This window comes from Carassius auratus, chromosome 47 (assembly GCF_003368295.1).
Source record: "Carassius auratus strain Wakin chromosome 47, ASM336829v1, whole genome shotgun sequence".
NCBI lineage: Eukaryota > Metazoa > Chordata > Actinopteri > Cypriniformes > Cyprinidae > Carassius > Carassius auratus.
In genome coordinates, this window is record NC_039289.1 from 9496935 (window position 1) to 9522175 (window position 25241).

General features: G+C 38.0%; 2 protein-coding genes across 2 annotated transcripts; one reads left to right on the forward strand and one right to left on the reverse strand.

Moving 5' to 3' along the window:
• Positions 1-8287: 8287 nt before the first annotated feature.
• On the forward strand, positions 8288-10816 carry LOC113065035 (uncharacterized). The gene is made up of 5 exons (XM_026236152.1): positions 8288-8587; positions 8690-9022; positions 9095-9253; positions 9332-9432; positions 9553-10816. Exons 1-5 carry the CDS (start codon positions 8515-8517, stop codon positions 9649-9651), a joined length of 765 nt encoding a protein of 254 aa, XP_026091937.1. The 5' UTR covers positions 8288-8514; the 3' UTR covers positions 9652-10816.
• Positions 10817-16657: 5841 nt separating this feature from the next.
• Positions 16658-22596, reverse strand: LOC113064561 (leukotriene B4 receptor 1-like). Its single transcript, XM_026235414.1, has 4 exons — positions 22036-22596; positions 21052-21252; positions 17064-17107; positions 16658-16945 (listed from the first exon to the last, which is right to left on the reverse strand). Exons 1-4 carry the CDS (start codon positions 22594-22596, stop codon positions 16702-16704), a joined length of 1050 nt encoding a protein of 349 aa, XP_026091199.1. The 3' UTR covers positions 16658-16701.
• Between the last annotated feature and the right edge of the window lie 2645 nt (positions 22597-25241).

Sequence of the window (25241 nt, forward strand, 5' to 3'; positions counted from 1 at the left end):
AATATATGCTGTCTTAGATCCAGTTGTGTCTGAAATTAAGAATCTAGAAATTGAAAGGAGTTCAGGTTGACACAAAATGTTTTCAAGGGCACTATTATAGTAGGCGTTGCACAAGTTTGTGGAGATAACTTGGGTCTTAATTCCATCCTAGGCTACACAGAATGTTTCTCAGGGAAAACTGTGTGTCGATGGTGTTGGGTTCAAAGAGAGGTTTTGAGAGAACAGACAGTTGAGGATCTGTCAGTGATGCGCAACAGGAATAACTACCACTCTGTTCTACCTCAGAATAACCCAACTGAAACCGGCATCAAAAGAGAGTGTTCACTAAATAAACTTCAGTTCTACCATGTAACTGACAATGTAACTCCTGATGTCATGCATGACATTTTGGAAGGGGTTGGAGGTTACGAAACCAAGCTTGTTCTTAATTCTCTGATTGACCAAAAACTCTTGACACTTGATCACCTGAATTATAGACTTACAAGCTTTGATTATGGTTTTTCTGATAGTCGCAATAAGCCATCACAAACCTCAGGATCTTAAAAACCCTGATGGGGCCATGAGACAAACAGCAAATACAGATGTGGTGCCTTCTAAGGCTGCTCCCTCTTATGATAGGAGATTTTATTCCAGAAGGTGAGAAAGACTGGGAACTACTACTTTCATTACTCGGCTGTATGGAGTTGATTTTCTCTCCAGCCTTGACTGCAGAGGCAGTTATATTTTTGCAGCATCTGATTGAGGAACACCATGGTTTGTTTCTGGAGCTTCATCCAGATAGGCATTTGAAGCCAAAACACCACTCCATGCTTCATTATCCTGGGGCCATCAGGAAACTTGGACCTTTGGTTCAGTTCTGGTCCATGCGTTTTGAGGCAAAGCATGTTTTTTTTCAAAAGGCTAAGTCATGTAACCTGCAATTTTCGGAACATTTGTAAAACACAGGCTTTCCGACATCAGATGATGTTGTGCTACACCCTGCTGTCTGAGAAGATGTTCTCACATGACTTTGAAGTTGGTCCAGGATATACCACATTCCTGGCATCTGTAGACGGTTTTGAGAAAGTGAAGTGTGGTTTTGAGGGAATTCCATTGTTCTCGGATGTCTATTTACCATCTTGGATTAAGTACAAGGGAGCAACCTACAGGTCAGGAATGGCACTTTTTGTGTCTCACTCTGCTGATGGTGAGCCCCAGTTTCTCCAAAGTCAAATTCATTGTGAAAAAATGGGACACAGTTGGATTTGACAGACATTATTTTGCCTTTTCTGTGTCTCCTTCTGTGCTTGACTTGGTAGACATTCACTTCATTGATGATCACCACCCTCTACATGTTAAATGACAATGAGAACCACCATTACATTTCGCTGCGATACAGGCTATTTTAGGAGGGGGGCTGTTAGGGGGGAGTTCAAAAACATTAGTCCATGCTTGTGTACACCTACTACTAAATACTACCTCATGGCCTTTTAAACAACATTCTATTCATACAAATATCAAGTCATCGTTGGCACATGCGAAAAAATAATCAATATGCTGCCAAATAACATGTTTGTACTATAAAAGTTGTTGTATCACAGTAAATGTAATGAACTATTAAGAACAAGACACAATTGAACAATTCCATCATTTTGAGTGCCTAAATGAAAGAAATGGGATAGTATGCCAAGAAATGAACTTGGAACATAAATTACATTTCACTTCCTCCTTATCTATGACTTCAGTTAAATTAAGCCAAGTCTTTCACTGCATCACACATTCAGCCATCCTAGCAAACAACCAACTGACCAAATGAGGAATGAAGTAAGCAAGGGTGTAAGGACAGCCTGCATGATAGAAGGAAAATCTGCGATGTGCGATAACATTGATATATTGAGATGACGATATGACTTGCCATACATAAACAAACACTAAGGTGTGCATATTAGCTCCGTGGTTGTTTTACAAATCAGATTAGGACTAAAATTTCATATTTTAATTATAACGTATAAGGTTTACAATAGCAAAGTCACTATACAAACTCGATATCTGACATCACAATACTGGCCAACATTTGCAAAAGGATGAAGAACTCGAGCATCAGTCCTTCCTCCTCCTCTCTCTCTCTCTGCTGTTATTTCCTGCCTATTTACTTACTGAAAGGCAGACCGTTGCAAATTCTTTTTTGACGTTCTGCTTAGATCCGTCTCTGTCCAAGGCAGTTGGCAGTTGCAGGAGAGATCAAAGTCCCATAATGCAATTCGAAATGTAAATTAACAGAAATACACCCATAAATGACCTTATATGGACAATTTCTGTAAAAATACACAGTAATACAACTGTTAAATAAACAGATATTTCTTAGAGTGCAGGGTAAAGGATATGTGAGTACTAGGGCTGCACGATGTGTCGTTTAAGCATCGATATCGCGATGTACGAATCAACGATAGTCACATCGCAGGATGTGCGATGTAGGCTGTCATAGTTGATCCGTTATTCATTAACTGTATGGGCCAGCTGCTCGCCGGCCCTTGACGAATGTGATTTGCGGATTAATTGCACATCTTAACCATCATAGAGTGAACGTTTATCATTTGCATGTGTTTTTAAGTCCTGTCAGTTTAACAGGGTAGATGGAGAGCGCGCGTGAGCGAGAGAGACAGAGCGGGAGAGAGAGCGCGCACGAGCGAGAGAGAGTAAGAGAGAGATCGAGAGAGTAAGAGAGAGAGAGCGAGCCCAGGCCACACGCTCAACGTCTTCAAACAACACGAGCGCTGTCTTGCTCTCTCTCCCTCGTGCATATTAATCACTTGACACGATGGTGTAAGTGTGCTTAGATTTCATATCTCAATATATATCGCAGAAAAATAAAATATCGCAATGTCATTTTTTTCCAATATCGTGCAGCCCTACTAAGTACAGTGTCTAAGACTTTTTACAAATAATCACAAATTAAAAATTTAAAACATGGCTGAGAAATACTGCTTTAAGATATTCATGTAATCATGTAAGTGGGGCCAGTGTTGTATTTTCTTAATCTTTTTCTAAATTTCATATTATTATTATTTTTTTTTTTTTTTTTTTGAAACAAAAGGAAGCATGGTTCAGTCCAGGTAGATTTCACAGACCTGCCACAGGCTTCCTGGAGGAGCATCTTCGGAACGTGTGCAAAAAGATCCGAAAGGGAAGACAAAAAACAATTTCTTCAGAAATCCCAACATACAGCAGCCATTTTACTTTGTCAGGTATGTGGGTATGTCTTTGTCTGGTATATAAGTGAGTGTTCCTCTTTAGGAACATGAGCTGCTCAGGGAAAGGCCTTCAGCATGACTGGCTCGGAACCACATGTGTAATCAGTCCAGTGGATGGGTGAGACGTGACTCTGTGTGTGTGTGTGTGTGTGTCAGTCGCTATCTGTTTGTGAGTCACTGACTTTTTGAGACCGGTAGAATTCAGCTTACAAAACATATCCATTCCTATTGTATCAGTTACAGCGACTGAGTGTCACACAACTCTGACTGAAATTCAATGACGTCAAGGCTGTAATGTGATGGTTATTAAGGCACACATGACCAGAGTTAGCCATTACCCTTTTCCAGTAGTACACATCTCCCTATATTAAAATCTCTGGCAGAAGCTGAACGAACCTGCAGTCTGATGTGGGAACTCTGATTTTAAGGTCCACATGTAAAACAAAGATTGCTTTTGGTAATTGTGCACTGAACTGAATGTCCTTTACCGAAAAGGTTCAGTTTGAATACATTTACTGTTACACTCCTATTAACCAAGATTGATGATTAATGTGATTTTATGTTTCTCACAACAGAGTCAAATGTGGACTCGGAAAGAGCGACTCAAATGACAGAGTGGCTAAAAAATAATATCTGGCCAGCCAGTCAGGTTGAGCAGTACATGAAAGAGACCGTGATCCAAAGGGCCAAATGGATTTGTGACCATGGATCCAAGACAACAATGGAAATGGTCAAAGAGTATCCACGTCTACTTGACACTTCTTACAAATTACAACTTTTGTCGTGCTTATCTTTTTGCTCTTTTTAGATATCAAAGGATTTTTGAATTTTGAATCCAGACTGAGATTCCAAACTCATCGGGTACCTGTGTTTAAGGATAAGATTCTACAGTTTGCCGGCAAAGAGAAACAAGCTCTTGAACTACTTCAAAACATTGAAATGATGTCAGCAGGTAATGGGTGTTAAGCAAACAGTGTTATAAATGAGTACGGTCCAAAATTAATTACTTTACCATCAATGCCAAAAAGTATAGATTGTGAATATTGTAATTACTGTTGGTAATGACAGTTTCCACTACATTTGTCAGTGTACTATTTCTTTTTAACACAATTTTACAAATGAATGTCATGTATGCAGATTTAGCTGTCAATTTTTATCGCAGTTTTTATTTTATTTGTTTATTTTAAAGAGAGACAGAGTGACATTGCCGTGCAAGTCCTGCCAATAGTCCTTCCAACACGTGTACAAAATTGGAAGAAAAATGTTCAGACCAACTTTCCTAGAAACTGCAATATGTATTTTGATTTTCTTTTTGTTATTAGAGAAAATACAAAATTATATTTGCTTTTATCTCCCATTCACCCCATAGAATCGTCTTTTTTAATTATGACTACTTCCACGTCTGAGATTCACAGTAATGTGAAAAGGGTCCATTGTAACTATTTATTGGAACCTTTTTATTGCTTGAATTGCTTTTAAGGTTCTGTTATCTTAAACGCAATGCTCTTAAAAGTTCATTTTACACAATAATTTTAATTCTGTAATTTATCCTCATATAATGGCTTGATTTGTTAAAGTCTTTAATGATCCAAAATGTAAAGTATCCTAAATGCACCTCTAAAGATATTTAAGTTTTGTATTCTCAGTGAAATAAAGCCAATCCTTTTCATTTTTATTTATTTTTCCTTTTCTTTACGATTGGGTAAAGATAGTATCTGCGATCAAAAGAGTCCGTTGAATTCCCTTACATTCTCATGCTTGGAGACAACCAGTGCTTTCAAGCCTTCACCATTATAAATGGAGCAGCACTTCAGCAAAGTACATTACTGGCTGCACTGGATGTTTGCTTTAAAGCATTCTACATCTTTGATTTAAACTACCCCGAGCAGTGTTCCCTGGTGTGGCAATTTCTACAGACTGTGGTGTATGGACTTCCTGGGGAGGAGACAACAGCAGTAAGAGCTCTGCGAGCATTCATTTTTGCAGACAGACTTTAACTTATTTACTTTTTATTTTTTTATTACTGTGACCTGACTGCTTTATTGGATTCTGTGTTCTTTAACTTGCACACTGTTACATGAAATGTTTACATATTTCATATATTTAATTCTATTTTTCTTATACAACATTAAAATTACATTGCAATTGATGAGTCTTACTGGTGATTCTTATATCCAAGGGAATATTGTTTGTGTAAATGTTATTACATTTTTTCATATTTCAAATTTGTATTTTCTTAAAGTAAATTTTTCTGATTAAGTCAGTTTTATGCTGTTTCCTTATTACATCGACATACTTTTCCACTCTGCAATTATATTGCAATTGATTCTTACTGATGATTCTTATATCTTCAGATATTGAGACTTATGTAAATGTTATGAAATGTTTTCATATTTTAAATTTGTATTCTTAAAGTAAATTTTTCTGACTGAAGTCAGTGATGCATTTACTGTGATATTTGATACATTTTCATAGAAATTGTCTTAATACTGAGGTGGGGAAAATGTGTCCAATGACATTTATACTTTTTTTTTTTTTTTTATTATTGTGCCTTTTAAATTTGATGCATTCAAAATCGATGGTAATAAAATAATAATAATAAAAAAATTGTAATATAAAATCACAAAATAAGCATTAAAGTGTTTGTTTTTTTGTCAATGCAAGCGTTTTTACATGCTGTTATGACGAAATCAGCTCCGTCCATTAGACATATTAGATTTAAGGTATGCTATTTTAGCCTAGACATCCTTTAGAAAAAAAAAAAAAAAACAACGTGTAATACTAAAACGAAGGACGACATTTTATTTAGATCACCTAAATTGCTTCCATATACTACCGTGTTTCCCGTATGGGGAATTCACATAGACAGTAAAAGAAATGGACACTGCGACCCCATGGATTCAACGGATAAAAATGAAGTCAATTAGAAGCACACACTTCAAATTGAAGTGGGCGGGGTTGTATTACCGAAGTAAGTATTGCTGTAGATTCATTATTTTAATCACTTATATTTCTGACCCATTTTGGGTTAAATTCAACCCAGCAGTGTAGTCATTTTTTAACTAATAGTTGGGTTAAAAATCACAACACAGCAGGCTGGGTTAAACATAACCCAAATAACCCAGCGTTGGGTTCGTCCCTTTTTTACCCAGCGCTGGGTTGTCAAAATAACCCAAATTGGGTGTTTTTTTTTTTTTAACCCAGCAGTTTTTAGAGTGTAACTAACCATTGACAGGCGACTGCACTGCCCCGTTTCACTGTTTAGAATGGGATTTTTCTCATGATTTACAAGTAGTTGAAAAAATTAGCGATATTGTTAGTAATCAGCAGGACAAAATATATAACACTAGCCTAGTGGTTTTTTGGATATTTTACTGCAAATATCGTATAAATTGTACCTTTAAGTGAAGTTATAAAGCAGGATTTAAATGACGATTGTAACTGATCTCGATTCAGGTTAATCATACTTTCCATTAATTTCTTAAAAATAAACCGTTATATTGTTGGAACACAAAATAAGTGTTAAAATTATATTTATATATATTTATATATATATATATATATATATATATATATATATATATATATATATATATATATATATATATATATATATATATATATATATATAATCTGTTTAATTTTCAATAACATAAAGATTCTAATTAGTAGATGCAATATATATATATATATATATATATATATATATATATATATATATATATATATATATATATATATATATATATATATATATATATATATATATATATATATATATATATATACTGCAGTTAGCCGCTTTAACCAGCAGATGGCCTGCGTAGCCGAGTGGGTGCGCGCCTCTCGAAACTGAATGTTTTGCGAAGTGAGTGAGATGACGGTGGAAAGGTCTACCCACCATGAACGTTTCTAGGAGGCGTTTTACTTGGTATCTACCTGTATAAGGACGTGAAACTCAGCCCGTTCTGCTGGTGCAGCATTGTCGGTGGATAAATATCAGATCGATAGGTCTGTCTGTAACGTGTAGCTGCTCATTTAAACTGCAGCTCAGAGGTGATAGACAGCTCTCGTTCACAATGAAAGATTTCCGGTTGCTTTGTCACAGTAAATCACTGTCAGTGTTTATCTTACTAGTCAGTCGTTTAGAAGACGAAACTTCTCGTTACCTAATATGGAAAGCATTAATGTAAATCCCCAATACAGTATTTAGTGGACTTCTGCTACTTTGTGGAAAAGCAACTTTCATTAAAGCTTGGTTTTAATGAAGAGAAACAGAAAGAGAGAGAAGTGTGTAAGGCTCAGTTCCTGTTGTTATATACAATGGAAACAGCATGATACACTCGGCACAACTTAATATCCATTGTTTTTCCCACATCAGTGTATTCAGTGCTGTAACCTATAACTTAAATTAAGTATTTTCGTTATTCATGCCATTTAAAAAAAAAAAAAATATATATATATATATATATATATATATATATATATATATATATATATATATATATATATATGATTATATATATATATATATATATATATATATATATATATAAACGTTACATCAGATTTCATTTGTCTCATTTAATTTGGATATTCTTTGGTAAAGATTTTTTTTTTAATAACAATAATAATAATAGCTTAATAAGTCAGTGGTCTTTTGTTCAAATCTACAGTGTTGGCAGGCAATATTTCACACTGTTTTTGTACTGTAACTTGGTTAAAAGACAATGAGTAAAGCAATGATGCCATCATTACTCAATGTAAACTATAGATAATAATGAAGATCTTACTGTTATAAGACCCCCCCCCCACCACCACCACCACCCCACCAAAAGAAAAAGGAAAGAAAGAAAAGATAAGTTTGTTTCTTCATCTGAACAGATTTGTAGAAATGTAGCATTGCATGACTTGTTCACCAGTGGATCCTCTGCAGTGAATGGGTGCCGTCAGAGAGTCCAAACAGCTGATTAAAACATCACAATAATCCACAAGTAATCCACACCACTCCAGTCCATCCGTTAATGTCTATTTATTTTTCCATCCATGATATTGCTTTCTCCTCATCAAGAGGATCTATTGGTTAGCAAGTGATGTAATGCTAAATTTCTCTAAAGAAACAAACTCATCTACATCTTGAATGTCATTTTTGGGTGAACTGTTCCTTTAAACATCTATCAGGTACGGTTTGTGAGCGTGACTTCCTTTCAGTGGGTGGAAGAGAATCATCCTCTTCTGAGTTTCAAAGCTCTGAATTACATTTCCTTCTTAAAACTTTTTTTGAATGCAAGCAGATTTCGTAATCTCCATGTATTTTAACTGCGGAAATGACACAAAGATCATCCACCATCTTATCTGTAAGTATTTTATACAGTAACTTATTGTCGAACAAGTATACTGTTTCGTAAGATTCCATTTTTTTTTTGTGTTTTACTTTTATTTATTTTTTTATCTTGCAGGTCTTCTAGTGTGGTGTCAAGGTGTAGAAACATTAACACAGCTAACACATTTGGGAGACAATGTGTTCATAAACTGTGATCTTGAAGAAAAAGAGATCTATTGGATGCTAGTAACGATGGAACTACCAAATCGTCCGGTTATAATATTGCGGTTGTTTTCAACGTCACCAACTCCTTTTTACTACAATGCAAGTTTCAGACCCAAATATTCAGTGCAACACGAAAATCGTCTTTTTATCAAAAATGTCACTCTTGACGAGTTAGGCGTTTATTACTGCATGACCACAGAGGCACCTCCCAAATTCAGCAACAGCACCAGACTTCACATCTCTGGTGAGTGAGCGTTCAGTGATCAGGCCATATGGAGGATGTTCAGTGCTTTGAACACAGGACTGTTTTTTACAGAACCAGCTAAATTACTTGAATGCCAGAATCACACTGTGGTGGAGAATATTGAGCAGAATCACATGGTGGTGAATTGTACTGACCAAATTCAGAGACCGTGGATGATATTTGTTATCTTATCTGGTCTGATGCATGGTGTTCTGGTCTTTGTGGTCATTGGTAAGTTCTGTTCTTTAATATAATTTTGATGAATTAAATCTATCTGTAAAATATGACCACGATTCTCTTCTCTTATAGGTGTATGTTACTACTCTAGAAATATTTTAAAAAGACAAGAAGAAGATTTAGAGGGGACTCAGATTATGCCTCTGGAACAACGTAAAGAGCCAAAAACTGTGGTAAATTATGTTTATCTTTTTTAAAATTATTATTCAAAACTTCAAAGATTACTTTTTCTCGTTATTATAAACCAGATAGAGATGCATAACGTATATGTGTAAATGCTGTTGCTCTTTCAGTATACTGAGGTGGGCTTTTCCTTGACGTCTGAAGAGTTTGAAAAAAACTGGTGCTTTTCTCCTGCAGCACGAATCATAAACAGAAACGCTCGTTCCTGACCTTAGACCAGCGGGTTGTTTATACTTTTGTTTTAAATACATAATTTCATAACATATGTTTACTTTCTTAATTAATAAAAAAATAACGAAGAAATAGACATCACAAATGAACTTTTCTCTCTTTTTTAAACAAACAATGCAGTCATCCACCTACTTGATGATGGCTAGCCAGACACATCTTTGCAGTTCAAATGTAGGCGGTGTGGTTAGCCTTGGGCAGTTAAGCTCAGGAAAGCTTTTCACACATGGTCACCTGATCACCAGTGAACTGCAAAGCCAGGTAGTTTAACCTTTAACAGTATGAAGCTTTTTGTTTTATTATTATATACATTGTGATATATAGATATATATTTATAGATGTAGAAATCTAAACAATTGTGCAGAAACAGCAATAATCATTCTATCAAATTGTTAAAACCCCACTGACTTGCACTGACGTTCGTTTTTCCATTTGAGGTTTGGAAAATCATGTTATGGCAATATGTCTAAAGCGGATGGGAACCATCTGTCTAGACAAAGATGAGACCATATGAGTCATTATTTCTCAAGTGACCAATTCAGTGGAACTGATGGTTTAAGTACTGAGCTTAACTTAACACTTTACTTGAGCTAAACCACACTGCAAACACTGCTGCGAAGGAGAGTCAAAAGTTTGCATGTACAGATTTAATGTTGCTTTTCTTTTAGGAAATGCAAAACATCTTCCACTTCATGTGAACACAAGCAAGCAAACACTCTGAAAGGTTCAACACAATTTTGTGCAATATTAACGTATGAAATGACATGTAAAAATCGAAGAAGTTAAGCTGCAAAACTTTCTTGTTGTTGTCCTTCACACAACAAAGCCTTGCACTTACAGGAAGTCAGACTGAACTCTAACCACATTTTGGCCATTTTCTATGTCAAGAGCCCACTTAAAATGTTACAGCAGTTTACTCTAAATATATTTCAACACATATATGTTTTGGCCATTTTATTAAACTTCTTACAAAGTTTGATCTTCTATTCATCTATTTCCTAAACCGCTTTTCTTACATGACGTTACAGGGTTTCTAGAGTCTATTGCATCTTTTGCTGTAAGTAAACACCCTGGACAGTTGAGCCCAGTCTCATGAAAATGTGTATAAATAGTACCCCAAATAAAAACCAAAACCTGTGTTATTGATATGCAAAAAAAAAAAAAAAAAAAAAAAAAAATATATATATATATATATATATATATATGTGTGTGTGTGTGTGTGTGTGTGTGTGTGTGTGTGTGTAAGTTTGGCGTGCATATAATATGCAGTTTTCGTATACATAGGATACAAAATTAGTCGGCATGCATACAGGTGCATCTCAATAAATTGGAATATTGTGGAAAAGTTCATTTATTCCAGTAATTCAACTCAAATTGTGTATTAATCATGTATTAATGTTACACATGTTAATCGTGTATTAAATAAATTCAGTGCACACAGACTGAAGTAGTTTAAGTCTTTGTTTTTGTTTTTTTATTGTGATGATTTTGGCTCACATTTAACAAAAACCGACCAAATCTCAACAAATTAGAATATTGTGACATGCGAATCAGCTAATGAACTCAAAACACCTGCACCTGAGCCTTCAAAATTGTCTCTCAGTTTGGTTCACTAGGCTACACAATCATGGGGAAGGCTGCAGATCTGACAGTTGTCCAGAAGACAATCATTGACACCCTTCACAAGGAGCCACAAACATTCATTGCCAAAGGAGCTGGCTGTTCACAGATTGCTGTATCCAAGTATGTTTACAGAAAGTTTGTCACAGTGTCTGGTTTGTGTTCCCTGGGTAACCACTAGATGTCCTCCTTCCCCACGGTGTCTGTCACTTCCTGAACCACACTTCCCACGATCTCTGTCTTCGCATTGCACTAAGCTGTCATTAATCATTAATCCTTGCACTCAGTCAATTCCTCATTAGCATTTGTCATCTCATGTGTATTTATACCCTGTCTGTCTTAGTATGTGGCACAGAGTCCTTGTTTGATTATCACGTCCGTTTCAAGTCTTGTTCTCACCTTGTGTCCTTGTCAGTTTATGTTGTCTGGATTGATGTTTGGTTTTGACCCCTGCATGGACTGTTTACTCTTTGGATTACCCCTAATAAATGACATACCTGCATTTGGATCTCTCCCCGTGTGTTCCCGTATCCCGACCGTGACAGAAGGACTCTGTCACAGCGAAATCCAGCCGTTTGTCATTTGATGCTTCTTATCTAGCCACCAAGCGGGTGAGAAGCGATCTTTTTGAAGGAACCCGACTGGTTGTGTTTCGCGGGACCAGGGGAGGTCGCCGAGGAGGGAATGGTCGAGAGAAGGCTCACCATCACTCTCCACCATGGCCCCCCTTCGACCTGGGGCTCGTGTGGGACGGATCAGAGCCACCGTCTCACCATGGCGGACGGAGAAGGGAGAAGAAGTGCACGTCCACCGAGTCAGCGCCACTGCCCATGCTGGCTGCAAGCCCAGCGCAGCGAGGCAAGATGGACGCCAGCCCAGCGCCACTGCCCAAGATGGCCACTGAGACATTATTGGATTATTTCTCCATGCTGAACAAGATCCTAGAGATTCCCAGGAGAGTTCACGTCTGCTGATCCAGAGACTGTTTTTATCACGTCTGCTGAGCCAGCGCCACAGCCCAAGATGGCCGCCAGCCCAGCGCCTTGGCACAAGATGGCCGCCAGCCCAGCACCTCAGCACAAGGTGGTCACCAGCCTAGCGCCACGATGCAAGATGGCCGCTAGCCCAGCGCCAATGCCCAAGATGGCCACTGGTCCAGAGCCACGGCCCAAGATGGCCGCCAGTCCAATGTCATGGCACAAGATGGCTGCTTGCCCAGCGCCTCTGCACAGGATGACAGCCACAGCTGACCTTCCAGAGTTGAGTTAGGTTCCCGTGGACCCTCCAGAGTCGAGTCAGGTTCCCGTTGTCCCTCCAGAGCCGAGTCAGGTTTCCGTTGACCCTCCAGAGTCGAGTCTGGTTCCCGTGGACCCTCCAGAGTCGAGTCAGGTGCCCGTTGACCTTCCAGAGTCGAGTCAGGTTCCGGTTGACCCACCAGAGTCGACTCAGGTGCTCGTGGATCCTCCAGAGTCGAGTCAGGTGCTCGTGGACCCTCCAGAGTCAGGGTTAGTCACCATTGACCTTCCAGAGTCAGGGCTAGTCACCGTTGACCTTCCAGAGTCAGGACTAGTCACTGTTGACCTTCCAGAGTCAGGGCTAGTCACCATTGACCTTCCAGAGTCAGGGCTAGTCACAGTGGAACTTCCAGAGTCTAGTCAAGTCACTGGTGATCTTCAGGGACAGAGTCAAGTCACTGGTGATCTTCAGGGACAGAGTCAAGTCACTGGTGATCTTCAGGGACAGAGTCAAGTCACCATTGATCTTCATGAACAAGTGCAAGATACCAGTGATCTTCATGAACAAATGCAAGTCACCAATGATCTCCATGAACAAATGCAAGTCACCAATGATCTCCATGAACAAATGCAAGTCACCAATGATTTTAATGAGCAGAGTCAGGCCACCAATGATCTTCAGGAGCAGAGTTAAGTCAGCATTGATCTTCTGGAATCCAGTCTAAACACCATGGGATTACCAGAGCCTCTCCATATCTCTGCTGAACTACTGGAGCCTCTCCTCATCTCGGCTGGATTATCAGAGTCTCTCCACGCCTCTTTGGAACTTCCAGAGCCTCGTCACATCTCAGTCAAACTCTCTGCGCGCCCGACTGATCCTGTTGTGGCCACGGAGGCTACCCTTAATTTTTTCATGTTCTTTGTTTCTGTTTTCTTTTCTTTTTTTTCTTTTTTATACCTGGCTCTCCGTCCCTCCCCCTGAGCCTCCACCTGTCTACCTCCCTCCTGGTCTTGTTTTGTCAGTCATGTCTTGGAGCATCTGGTAGCCGCTCCGTAGTGAGGGGGTATTGTCACAGTGTCTGGTTTGTGTTCCCTGGGTAACCACTAGATGTCCTCCTTCCCCACGGTGTCTGTCACTTCCTGAACCACACTTCCCACGATCTCTGTCTTCGCATTGCACTCAGCTGTCACTAATCATTAATCATTGCACTCAGTCAAATCTGTCTTAGTATGTGGCACAGAGTCCTTGTTTGATTATAACGTCCGTTTCACGTCTTGTTCTCACCTTGTGTCCTTGTCAGTTTATGTTGTCTGGATTGATGTTTGGTTTTGACCTCTGCATGGACTGTTTACTCTTTGGTTTACCCCTAATAAATGACATACCTGCATTTGGATCTCTCTCCGTGTGTTCCCGTATCCCGACGTGACAAAGTTAACAGACAGAAAAAGATAACAACCAAGAGATACACAAGCTTATGAGTTTTGTCAAGCAAAATCGATGCAAAAATTTGAGTGAACTTCACAAGATATGGACTGAGGCTGGTGTCAAGGCATCACGAGCCACCACACACAAGACGTGTCAAAGAATTTGACTACAGTTGTTGTATTCCTCTTGTTAAGCCACTCCTGAACCAAAGATGACTTCAGAGGCATCTTACCTGGGCTAAGGAGAAGAAGAACTGGACTGTTGCCCAGTGGTCCAAAGTCCTCTTTTCAGATGAGAGCAAGTTTTATTTTTCATTTGGAAACCACGGTCCTAGAGTCTGGAGGAACGGTGGAGAAGCTCATAGCGCAAGTTGCTTGAAGTCCAGTGTTAAGTTTCCACAGTCTGTGATGATTTGGGGTGCAATGTCATCTGCTGGTGTTGGTCCATTGTGGTTTTTTTTAATCTAAAATCACTAGAACTTTTTTACCAAGACATTTTGGAGCACTTCATGCTTCCTTCTGCTGAACAGCTTTTTGAAGATGCTGAATTCATTTTCCAGCAGGATTTGGCATCTGTCCACACTGCCAAAAGCATCAGAAGCTGGTTAAATGACCATGGTGCTAGTGTGCTTGACTGGCCAGCAAACTCACCAGACCTGAACCACAGAGAGAATCTATGGGGTACTGTCAAGAGGAAAATGAGTGACAAGAGACCAAACAATGCAGATGAGCTGATGGCCGCTGTCAAAGAAACCTGGGCTTCAATACCACCTCAGCAGTGCCACAAACTGATCACCTCCATGCCATGCTGAATTAAGGCAGTAATTTAAGCAAAAGGAGCCCCTACCAAGTATTGAGTACATGTACAATAAATGAACTTACTTTCCAGAAGGCCAACAATTCACTATTTTTTTTTTTATGAAGTATTCTAATTTGTTGAGATGTGAATTGGTGGGTTTTTGTTAAATGTGAGACAAAATCATCACAATTAAAAGAACCAAAGACTTAAACTACTTCAGCCTGTGTGTACTGAATTTATTTAATACAGGAGTTTCATAATTTGCGTTGAATTACTGAAATAAATGAACTTTTCCACAACATTCTAATTGATTGAAATGCGACTTTATGATATGCAGGTTTCGAGTACATATGATACGGATCTACCCCACAAGCCTAAAGCATATATCAAGTTTTGCATATGAAACATGAGTTTTCATTTTTATTTGGCATACTATTTATAAACACTTTCATAAAATCGGGTTATCATTGTACAATGCTACTATTATTGCCTTTGTATAACTTATAATTGCCTGTTTTATCATGCATATTTTGAGGGAAAGAATTCAAGCTGCCCAATTTTCTTTAGTCATGACTGAAGAACAAGCTACAATGATATAAAACAGGTCCAAAAGTTACTTTTCACTTTCTGCAACATTTCTGATCATTGTCTAATTAGATCATTGTTCTTATTTTATAACAGAATAAGACTGAAAGATTAAAAAAACATGTTTTTGATTTAGCTTAAGGACAAACAAGCCTGTCAGTATGTCCCTGCCTTAATTCTGTATCACAAGTGTTCTGTTCAAATGTGTTTTCCAATATTAAATGCATTTTGTATTCTTTATGTATTTCATGTTTGCAGAATAAATTTATCAACATTATCAAATGTGATTCATTATTTCCTGATAGCACATCATTTAAATTATGTATGTGCACAAACATTACATCAATTGTTAATGTAGAATAAAATGTGAAGTCTTTTCAGATGTCTTTTTTTTAACAAATCGTGAACTTCCATTCTAAAATTTTACACAAAGTTACACGGGGAATGGTTTAAAATACAACTTCTCAATCAGACTATGAAACAAGCAAACATTTCAGTCAAAGAACTGAAATAGCGTTGTGGTATTCATAACCTGAATACCACACCAACCATAACAACTTAAACAAGAACCTAGCCTTAAAACCAGAGGAAAAGGATAAGTCGATCAAATGTCCTTAACTCTAGCCTAACCCTAAACCCAACCTTGAAATCTGATTTATTGATTTATAGGTATGTTGTTCCAGAACTAAAAGGATGCTGATCTAGCAAACAAGTCCTATATGAAAATCACATTCACTTCTATGTGCAAAATCCTCAAGGAAAGTCTGCAGATCTGTTCTTAACAAATCTATATGTCAAACATCCCTAAGACAAGGTAAGTTTACCAAAGTAGCAAAGAAATTAAGTTCTATTTTCAGAAGTTATACTATTTGAAGTCATTAGCAAATAGTTCCAAGCATAAACTACACAATATAGTAGTTTGTGCTCAAAGCTAGAGCAATAAACAAAATTTATGAATTTTTACATTCCTGTCATAACAATTACAACCATTTCCACTGCACTACTAGACTCTTTCTGAGTTGTTTGCATAGGCCTTTTTCTCTCTGTTGTGTGGTGCCCTCTACTTGACAAAACCCAAACCAACTCTTTGAGATTTACATTAACCCCCCAAAAATATTTGGAAACTTGAGCCAGTTAAACATTTAATTGCATTATATAACAAATTATCAAACAAAATTAAAGTTATCTTAAAGAAAGTGGTTCTTTAAATTCACTTAAGTGAACTTATCCGTTTGTTTGACATCAACAGCATCATTCAGTCTAACCCATAACTGTACAAATAAAGAAAAATACCAAGACCCAAAAACAAGCCCAACTTGTCCCTTCCCCTTTTTCAAATGTTTAAATCGGCATACAAGCAAGTTAAATCAGATTATGTCTTTTAGATGATCAACCTCTTCCTTCTCCTCTTGATCCCGATTTTGCTGATTCTGCTGATTCTTTCTAATGGACTCAATCCTTGAGCCCTCAAAGAGCCTTGCCATGAAGGCCAGACCTTCACGTTTAATGTATGACTTTCCAGCAAAGGTGTAGAGAACAGGGTTTATGCAGCTGCTGATGAAGGTGATAGTGGAGCTAAGGCCTCGGAATGAAACCCAGATTTGATCTAGTCTGAGAGGAAGAGGATAAATTAGTCACTTAACTTTTGTAGATACTAAATTATTTATTTCATACACAATGAAAGAACTCGGAATATTATTTTTTTCAGTGTGTGTTCAGCTAAGCTCACCTGGCTTTTGCATGGGAATCTTCTGCGAGAAAAGTCCTTGCAATCTGTGCAGGAAGGTCATAATCAACACTCTTAGATATGATAATCCCATTTTAAGGGATCTATGGTGAATACCCATAAAATACACACTTATAATGTTTTAAATAAATACAATATATACAAGAACAAACATTATCATGAAAATATTTACAGGTGCTTCTCAAATTAGAATGTTGAGGAAAAGTTAATTTATTTCAGTAATTCTACTCAAATTAGGAAACTCATGTATTAAATACATTAAATATTTAGTCTAAGTCTTTTTTTTTTTTTTTTTTATTGTGATGATATTGGCTCACATAAAAAAAAAAAAACACCAATTCACTATCTCAACAAATTAGAATATGATGATATGCCAATCAGCTAATCAACTCCCTGTGTTCCTTGGTTTGTTCTTGTGTTCGGGTGGAGCATCTGGTAGCTGCTCCGTAGAGGAGGGGGTAATGTCACGGTGTCTGGTCTGTGTTTCCCTGGGTGTCCACTAGTGGTCTCACTTCCCCATAGGCACCTCACCGCAGGCACTACATTTCCCACAAAGCCTTGTCCCTTCATCATGGTAATTGCACACCTGTTTATTGCACTCAGGTGTCTTCACATTCATCATCATTATCCTGTCTATATAAACCGGTCTGTTTTCTGTCTGTGTGATGGAGTCCTTATTTTCCGTCACAAAAAAAATAATTGCCAATAAGCTGGCTGTTCACAGAGTGCTGTATCCAAGCATGTTAACAAAAAGTTGTATGGAAGGGAAAAAAAAAATGTTTGTAAGAATTTTAGAGAGCATCACAAGGAATAAACTGAGGCTGGAGTCAAAGCATAAAGAATTTGGCTACAGTTGTTGTATTCCTCTTGTTAAAGGAACACTCCACCGTTTTTTTAAATAGGGCTTATTCACATTATTTCCTACATTTAGATAGGTGGGCAAATGCATTTTTGTGTCAGTGCATGCATTGTTTTAGTTTGACTGGGTCGCTGTTAGCTTAGCTTAGCACAATGAATGGAATCCTTTGTTGCCAGCTAGCATGGCCTGAGTAAAAGTGATCAAAAAAATAAAAAAAACGCACCTAATTACTTCTTGTGGACTGCGTATTCACAACGAGTACAAATAGCGATCCAGATTAACACTAGGCGATTTCCTAGGCAGATATTGTCTTGGGACTATATTATGGGGAAGCACAGGCGAAGCACTGCTGCTTAGGCGAAGCACTGCTACTTCGGCGCAGAGATATCACGCAACACATGAAATCCCACGACTTCCGTCAACATACCGGCGTGAATAGTAGCTGCCTGCCTGGCTATTTTCCTTACAGTACACGAATGGCGATGAACATGGCTGATTTTGAGAGAGACGAAGAGGGTGACTTCTCAGACAGTCAAGAACCAGAACCATACCTATTTGAACCAGAGTTTACAGAAGACGAGCTGCGTGCTTTGGAAATAGAACGACAGTAGGAGACTGCGGTCAAGCCAGCCGCACTTCAGAAAAACACCGTCAAGCCAGCCGCGAGTGAAATTTATATGCGCGTGTATTCGTTGCGATCGTTCAACAGCCTGAGGACGTGAGGATGAGAGCCAACATGAACTGGTGGTGTGAATGTGGGGGAATATGCCAATCTATGCCGACGGAAATAGAGTGTCTTTGTTGTAAAGAGTGGGATATGTTTTTGCCATTGATGACCAGGCTCAACACGTCAGATCAAGATGAGCGTGCCCGAAGTTGTGTCACATCTACAGAGGATTTCACGGCGCTGATCCATTCTGCAGTACTCGATTTTTTTTTCCGGTGTGACAAAGTGAACTGGAAAAAACGCCCCACGCCGAATGGACCAAATGGACAGCTGTCCACAGAGTAAGTGATTATTTTAATCATGACGCATGTATAGATCGACCCATATTATACCTGTATTCACATAGAGTTGATGTTTTCATGTGTTGCGTGATATCTCTGCGCCGAAGTAGCAGTGCTTTCTTCTGTGCTTCCCCATAATATAGTCCCAAGTCAATATCTGCCTAGGAAATCGCCTAGTGTTAATCTGGATCGCTATTTGTACTCGTTGTGAATACGCAGGCCACAAGAAGTAATTAGGTGGGTTTTTTTTATTTTTTTGATCACTTTTACTCAGGCCATGCTAGCTGGCAACAAAGGATTCCATTCATTGTGCTAAGCTAAGCTAACGCCGACCCAGTCAAACTAAAACAATGCATGCACTGACACAAAAATGCATTTGCCCACCTATCTAAATGTAGGAAATAATGTGAATAAGCCCTATTTCAAAAAACGGTGGAGTGTTCCTTTAAGCTCCTCCGGTACCACAGACAACGTCAGAGGCATCTTACCTGGGATAAACAGAAGAAGAACTGGACTGTTGCCCAGTGGTCCAAAGTCCTCCTTTAAGATGAGAGCTAGTTTTGTACTTCGTTTGGAAACCACGGTCCTAGAGTCTGGAGGAAGGGTGAAGAAGCTCATAGCCTAAGTTGCTTGAAGTTCAGTGTTAAGTTTCTACAGTCTGTGATGATTTGGGGTGAACTGAGACATTAATTAAAGCAAAAGGAGCCCCTACCAAGTATTGAATACATGTACAGTAAATTAACATATCTTCCAGAAGGCCAACAAGTCACTATTTTATTTTTTTATTAAATGTTTCATTGGTTTTATGAAGTATTTGTTGAGATTGTGAATTGTTGGGTTTTTGTTAAATGTGAACCAAAACCATAAAAATCAAAAGTACCTAAGACATTGACTTCTTCAGTCTGTGTGTACTGAATATATTTAATACATGATTTTCACAATTTGAGTTGAATTACTGAAATAAATGAACTTTTCCTTGACATTAAATTTTTTTGAGAAACACCTGTATGGGGTAGTTCACAGAAAAATGAAAATTATGTCATTAATAACACCCTCATGTTGTTCCAAACCCGCGAGACCTCCGTTTATCTTTGGAGCACAGTTTAAGATATTTTAGATTTAGTCCGAGAGCTCTCAGTCCCTCCATTGAAACTGTGTGAACGGTATACTGTCCATGTCCAGAAAGGTAAGAAAAGCATCATCAAAGTAGTCCATGTGACATCAGAGGGTCAGTTAGAATTTGTTGAAAAATCGAAAATACATTTTGGTCCAAAAATACCAAAAACTACAACTTTATTCAGCATTATCTTCTCTTCTGTGTCTGTTGTGAGCGAGTTCAAAACAAAGCAGTTTGTGATATCCGGTTCGTGAAGGAATCACTCGATGTAACCGGATCTTCTTGAACCAGTTCAACAACACGGACATGTCCGACATAAACGGTTCTTGACTCGAGAACAAATCATTCTATTGATCATTATCTGGCTCGGCACTGTGTTCATCTTCAGTTCTCTCTTCACAGCAGTTCAGTCAGTGTACTGTTTGAGTCAATTAATTACTCCGGGATATTGGTTTGTCTGAACTCAGAGGGAGTGTCAGCCACATTAAAAAAAGTTTTTAGCTTAAGTCATTAGTGGATTAATGCGTATTAGAGACGCGAACCATTTCAAACGAATCAGTTCGATTTGGTGAACTGGTTCAAGAAGATCTGGTTACATCGAATGATTCATTCGCGAACCGGATATCATTGAACTGTTGTGTTTTGAACTCGCTCACAACAGACACGGAAGAGAAGACAATGCTGAATAAAGTCGTAGTTTTTGCTATTTTTGGACCAAAATGTATTTTCGATGCTTCATAAAATTCTAACTGACCCTCTGATGTCACATGGACTACTTTGATGATGTTTTTCTTACCTTTCTGGACATGGACAGTATACCGTACACACAGCTTCAATGGAGGGACTGAGAGCTCTCGGACTAAATCTAAAATATCTTAAACTGTGTTCTGAAGATAAACGGGGGTTTTGAAAATTAAGTTCAATCAGAAAAGAAAATTTTTCATGATTTCCCACTAGCTTGTGTTTTATTTGAGTTGCACCCATACCTCCACCATATTCATGGTGTGGAAAGGAAGCCAGGTCAAGCCGAAAGTGATGACGATAAGCATGATGAGTTTCTCACTTCGGATGTGCCTACGAAACCGCGTCCTTCGAATTCTGCACAGGATACACATGTAACTGCTAATGATCAGCCCATACGGCATCAAGAATCCCAGCACAATTTCCAAACAATGCTGCAGTATCACCTAAAACAGAGTGAGGTCATATATGACAGCCTGCAAATAGATATTGATTTAGACTTCTCTTACATGCTTAACAAGTTGCTCAGTTTTTTTTCCTGTTGATTTCAGGTCTACACCGACCATTTCAAATCCATTTGAAATTTAATTCCATTTGAGCTCAATCTCATCTATTGAGGCGTTTTTGAATGAAGCCTTTTTTATTCCGACTGAGCCATCAATCTGATTACTAATGGATTATTTGCATATTAATAACTGAAAGAGCGAGACGTTCTTACAGATTGTGTTTGATCACGAACCCTTTTCACTTTTTCAAGTTAATTAAAGTGAGATGCATTATAGATAAACCACAATGCCCTTGCTTCCACCCGATTTCTACTATATTAGTCCTCTGTGTCTATTGCTGGAGCAGATATTAACATTGTGTCATTAACAATGATTTTTGTCTTTAGACTAGCAAAAGACAGTTTAAGCTTGTGTCTATACCCTTCTATGACAACTTCAACCCTGACACACAGAAGCTAAAATAGGACCATAGCATCAGAAAGCTCAGTTGTGCAAGTTGTCACATGTGCAATTCAGTTAAAACAGTGATAAAGGATTTTGACACACTAGAGCACTACTAAAAAATAGCTAGATATTGCAAAAGCAACAGTAAACCTCTGAGCTGCTGTGGTATTAACATAGTTAAGTTAGTAGCATGCTTAAACTTGAGCTACTATTCTCTTTAATGGTTACTAAATATAACTAGTTTATCTAGTAAATGTTTATCTGGCGAACATTACTCACATGTCGTGGCTGTGGATGTTTACAAACACACATTAAAAATGTTGGTTCTAGCTCACTCCTGAAAGTGGTCCAGAAAACAGGGTTGGGTATTGATATGCCGAGAGCAAAAATCCACAGTCCCACCAACACCCGAATAATCGCCCTCCGGTCTGTCAGGACACCAGCATGGTTCCACAACACCACAGCCACCATCCTGTGCAAACTCATTAGCGTTATCAGAAATATTGAAGCGTACATGTTGGCACTGCAGAGGTACAGCAGAATCTTGCACAGTGGCAGGGTAAAAACCCAGTTGCGTTTTAACCAATAAACAATGAAAAAAGGCATCAAAAGCATCAAGAATCCATCCGCAAAGGCGAGGTTTAAAATCAGGAGGGTTGTGATGGAACGGTGGCGGGTTCGAGCCAGGATGCTCCAAATGACCAAGAGGTTTCCAAAGACACCAACTGGTAGAAAAAGGCAGAGGATCAGAGCCCCTGAAATTGATACAGCACTGCTTCTCACGGCTGTGATATTGTTTGTCCCAGAGTTGGTGGTATTGGTGAGAAAGTGGACAGACATGGTATGAGAAGGAGTGCGAGAGGAGAGTGGTTCCTTCTTAGAGAACAAAACTCGGTCTGAGAAACTCTCGACTCCAAAATGGCACCAGCTAAAACATCAGTAAACACAGAACTACTTATTGTGCATTAGCACAGCAACACATTGATAGCCTTCCAGATGAATTACCAAAATGATATGTAACCAAAGTGCAGACTGGAGACTGCATAATGTGATCCATATCTCAACTTGTTTCCTGTTCGACTAGACATGCCCATCATAGCAAACAAATTCAATGCCAGCCATCTGTCAAGGAGCCATAACACACAATTGACATGAACACATCTATATCAGATGAGGGGAAGGGAAAGGAGAGGTATAATAGCTTCCTTACATTTTTATAGCATTTGTGTGGATACTTGTATTGAAACCAAAGGTTAGTTTGGCCAGGAGACCAAAGTCAATCATCTACTCACCATGGGATTTTTTACAACCACACTCTCTCAGAAAACAATGTGAAAAAAAAAATCTAACTTTGAGAGATGCACAAGATTGTCACTGGGGTAGAACCCTCACATGAACACCTTTGTACCTTTTCTACTCCTAAAGGGTGCATATTAGTAGTTCCTTCAGCTCAAATAGGCGAGCATGGTTCTAGCAACACCAAAGTCATAGGCTAGGGGTATTGCCCCAGTGAAAAGCATTTTCATTTAGAAGTCTGGGTCTCTCCAAAAGATGCTGAAGACCTTGTTAGTTCAGGTATGTTTGATTGGGGTTGGAGCTAAAACCAGAAGAACTTATCCTCTGTGATAACCACGTAGGTAAGGGCCTAACATAAGTAGACCATTCTGAAATTTAAAGTCACAAAACAACAACCTAATGTCTAGTGAACTTCACACAAACATACAGATCACAAATTCCCCCTTAGGACAGGACCATTCTGGGATATTGGGTTACTGGGATATCACCATTAATGTGAGCACCTTGCTATCAACACAACATTGATTTAGCCAGGTAGATCTCCCACCCAGATTCACCTCCGGCTCAACCCTGCTTCGCTTTAGAGTGCAACTGGTTGTGAGTTACATGGTGACATTTATTGATTTCAAATGACAGGTGTACAAAAAAAAAAAAAAAAAAAAAAAAAAAAAAGCAAATAACTTTAGGGCATCCAAGTTCAATAACTATTTATTTTGAGATATTTGGCAATAGTGACTGAACTTTGTAAGTGTCTCAATGATCAGTATGTTAATATTGACTTACAAGTCACAGATAAATCAAATTTTGCCTTGTTGCCTCCTGCTGGCAAACTGTGCCTATGATGCAATGGGATGGAGTCATCACTCTGTTTTTTTTTTTTTTTTTACCTTTTTCTGCTGTTGATTCTGTAACAAAACAGTATAGTTTATAACAGTAATATTTATTGTCTTTTAACCAGGAAATTAACGTTAATTGACAGACAGTTGACACTGAGAGGACAAGTAAATACTTGCAGCAGATCTAAATATTTATAACCAATCATAACTGGTTATGATTGATTATTCATATTTCCCCTTTGAGCTGATTCGCTACAGTGGTTACCATGGTTAAACTATAGCGACCATGGTTTTTTGGTTAAATTTGTAGCCATGCACATGAAAAAAAAAAAGAAAAAGAAAAAAATTATATATATATATATATACACTAGTAATTTATAGCAAATACTATAGGGTTTTTAAACCATGCTTTAGTAAAGTACTTAAATTAATTTGTTGTGGTAATTCTATAGTTTCTGTGATAATATAACAATTATAGTAATATAAAAAATTACCCAATATTGCACTACTTTTTCTACAACTATAGGGTATATTACTTTACACTGCAGTTTACTGTAAAAACAAAATAATACTACAGTATTTATTACAGTTTATCAGTTCACTATAGTTAATACTACAGAATGCTGTAGCATTCATTAACAAAGTGTTGTAAATACTATAATATATACAGCATAATACACTTAGTATTTAAATTACTATAGTATTTTTTAATTTTGTAGTCCTTCAAAGGGTCAATGTTAAACACATTTAGCTATGACCGATTAGATTTAATGAAAGCATCCTTATTTTGTGTGTTAGTAATAACTTTCCTTCCTCTCAAATATTTTTGAAAGCTGTTAAGGCAAACAGTTCCGATGGTCTGTGTTGATCGGAGAACTTTGACTGAACTTTACTGCAGTTACATTTTGCATAGCATGTGCTATTTCTTAAACTTTGGTTTACGTACCCCAGGGCCCTATCAGGAAGAACACCCCAAAAATCTCTCATGTTGAAGTAGTAATAAATCATACAATTTAACATCGGCAAATTCATGTTATAGCTTACTAATACAACACTATATGACTTTTACTCCTTCTGCTGTCATTGGCCATTGCCTCAACTCTCATGCACCCATTGTAAGTCGTCAGAGTGTTTATATAAACATAAAGTTTATATTACATAAAGTTTATATTAAGTCCATTGTATTCTTTATTAACCTTTACAAATTGGTGCAGCGTTAGGGTTATGTTAGCGTTAACCCTAATGGTAATAAAAATCAACATTTTAAACAAAATATAATATTTAACTTAAAGACAGATATCTGTATTCATTTCAACATTTGTAGCAGAGTGTCCCAGCATGCAATCCTGCATG

Bases quoted from the DNA above. Each gene is read 5' to 3' on its own strand.
- LOC113065035 (XM_026236152.1), top strand. From the start codon at position 8,515: ATGCAAGCAGATTTCGTAATCTCCATGTATTTTAACTGCGGAAATGAC. The intron at 9,254-9,331 runs GTAAGTTCTGTT...CTTCTCTTATAG, and splicing joins TCTGGTCTTTGTGGTCATTG to GTGTATGTTACTACTCTAGA. The intron at 9,433-9,552 runs GTAAATTATGTT...TTGCTCTTTCAG, and splicing joins GTAAAGAGCCAAAAACTGTG to TATACTGAGGTGGGCTTTTC.
- LOC113064561 (XM_026235414.1), bottom strand. From the start codon at position 22,596: ATGTCTGTCCACTTTCTCACCAATACCACCAACTCTGGGACAAACAAT. The intron at 21,253-22,035 runs GTGAGTAATGTT...ACTCTGTTTTAG, and splicing joins AACATCCACAGCCACGACAT to GTGATACTGCAGCATTGTTT. The intron at 17,108-21,051 runs GTATGGGTGCAA...CTTCCTGCACAG, and splicing joins ACACCATGAATATGGTGGAG to ATTGCAAGGACTTTTCTCGC.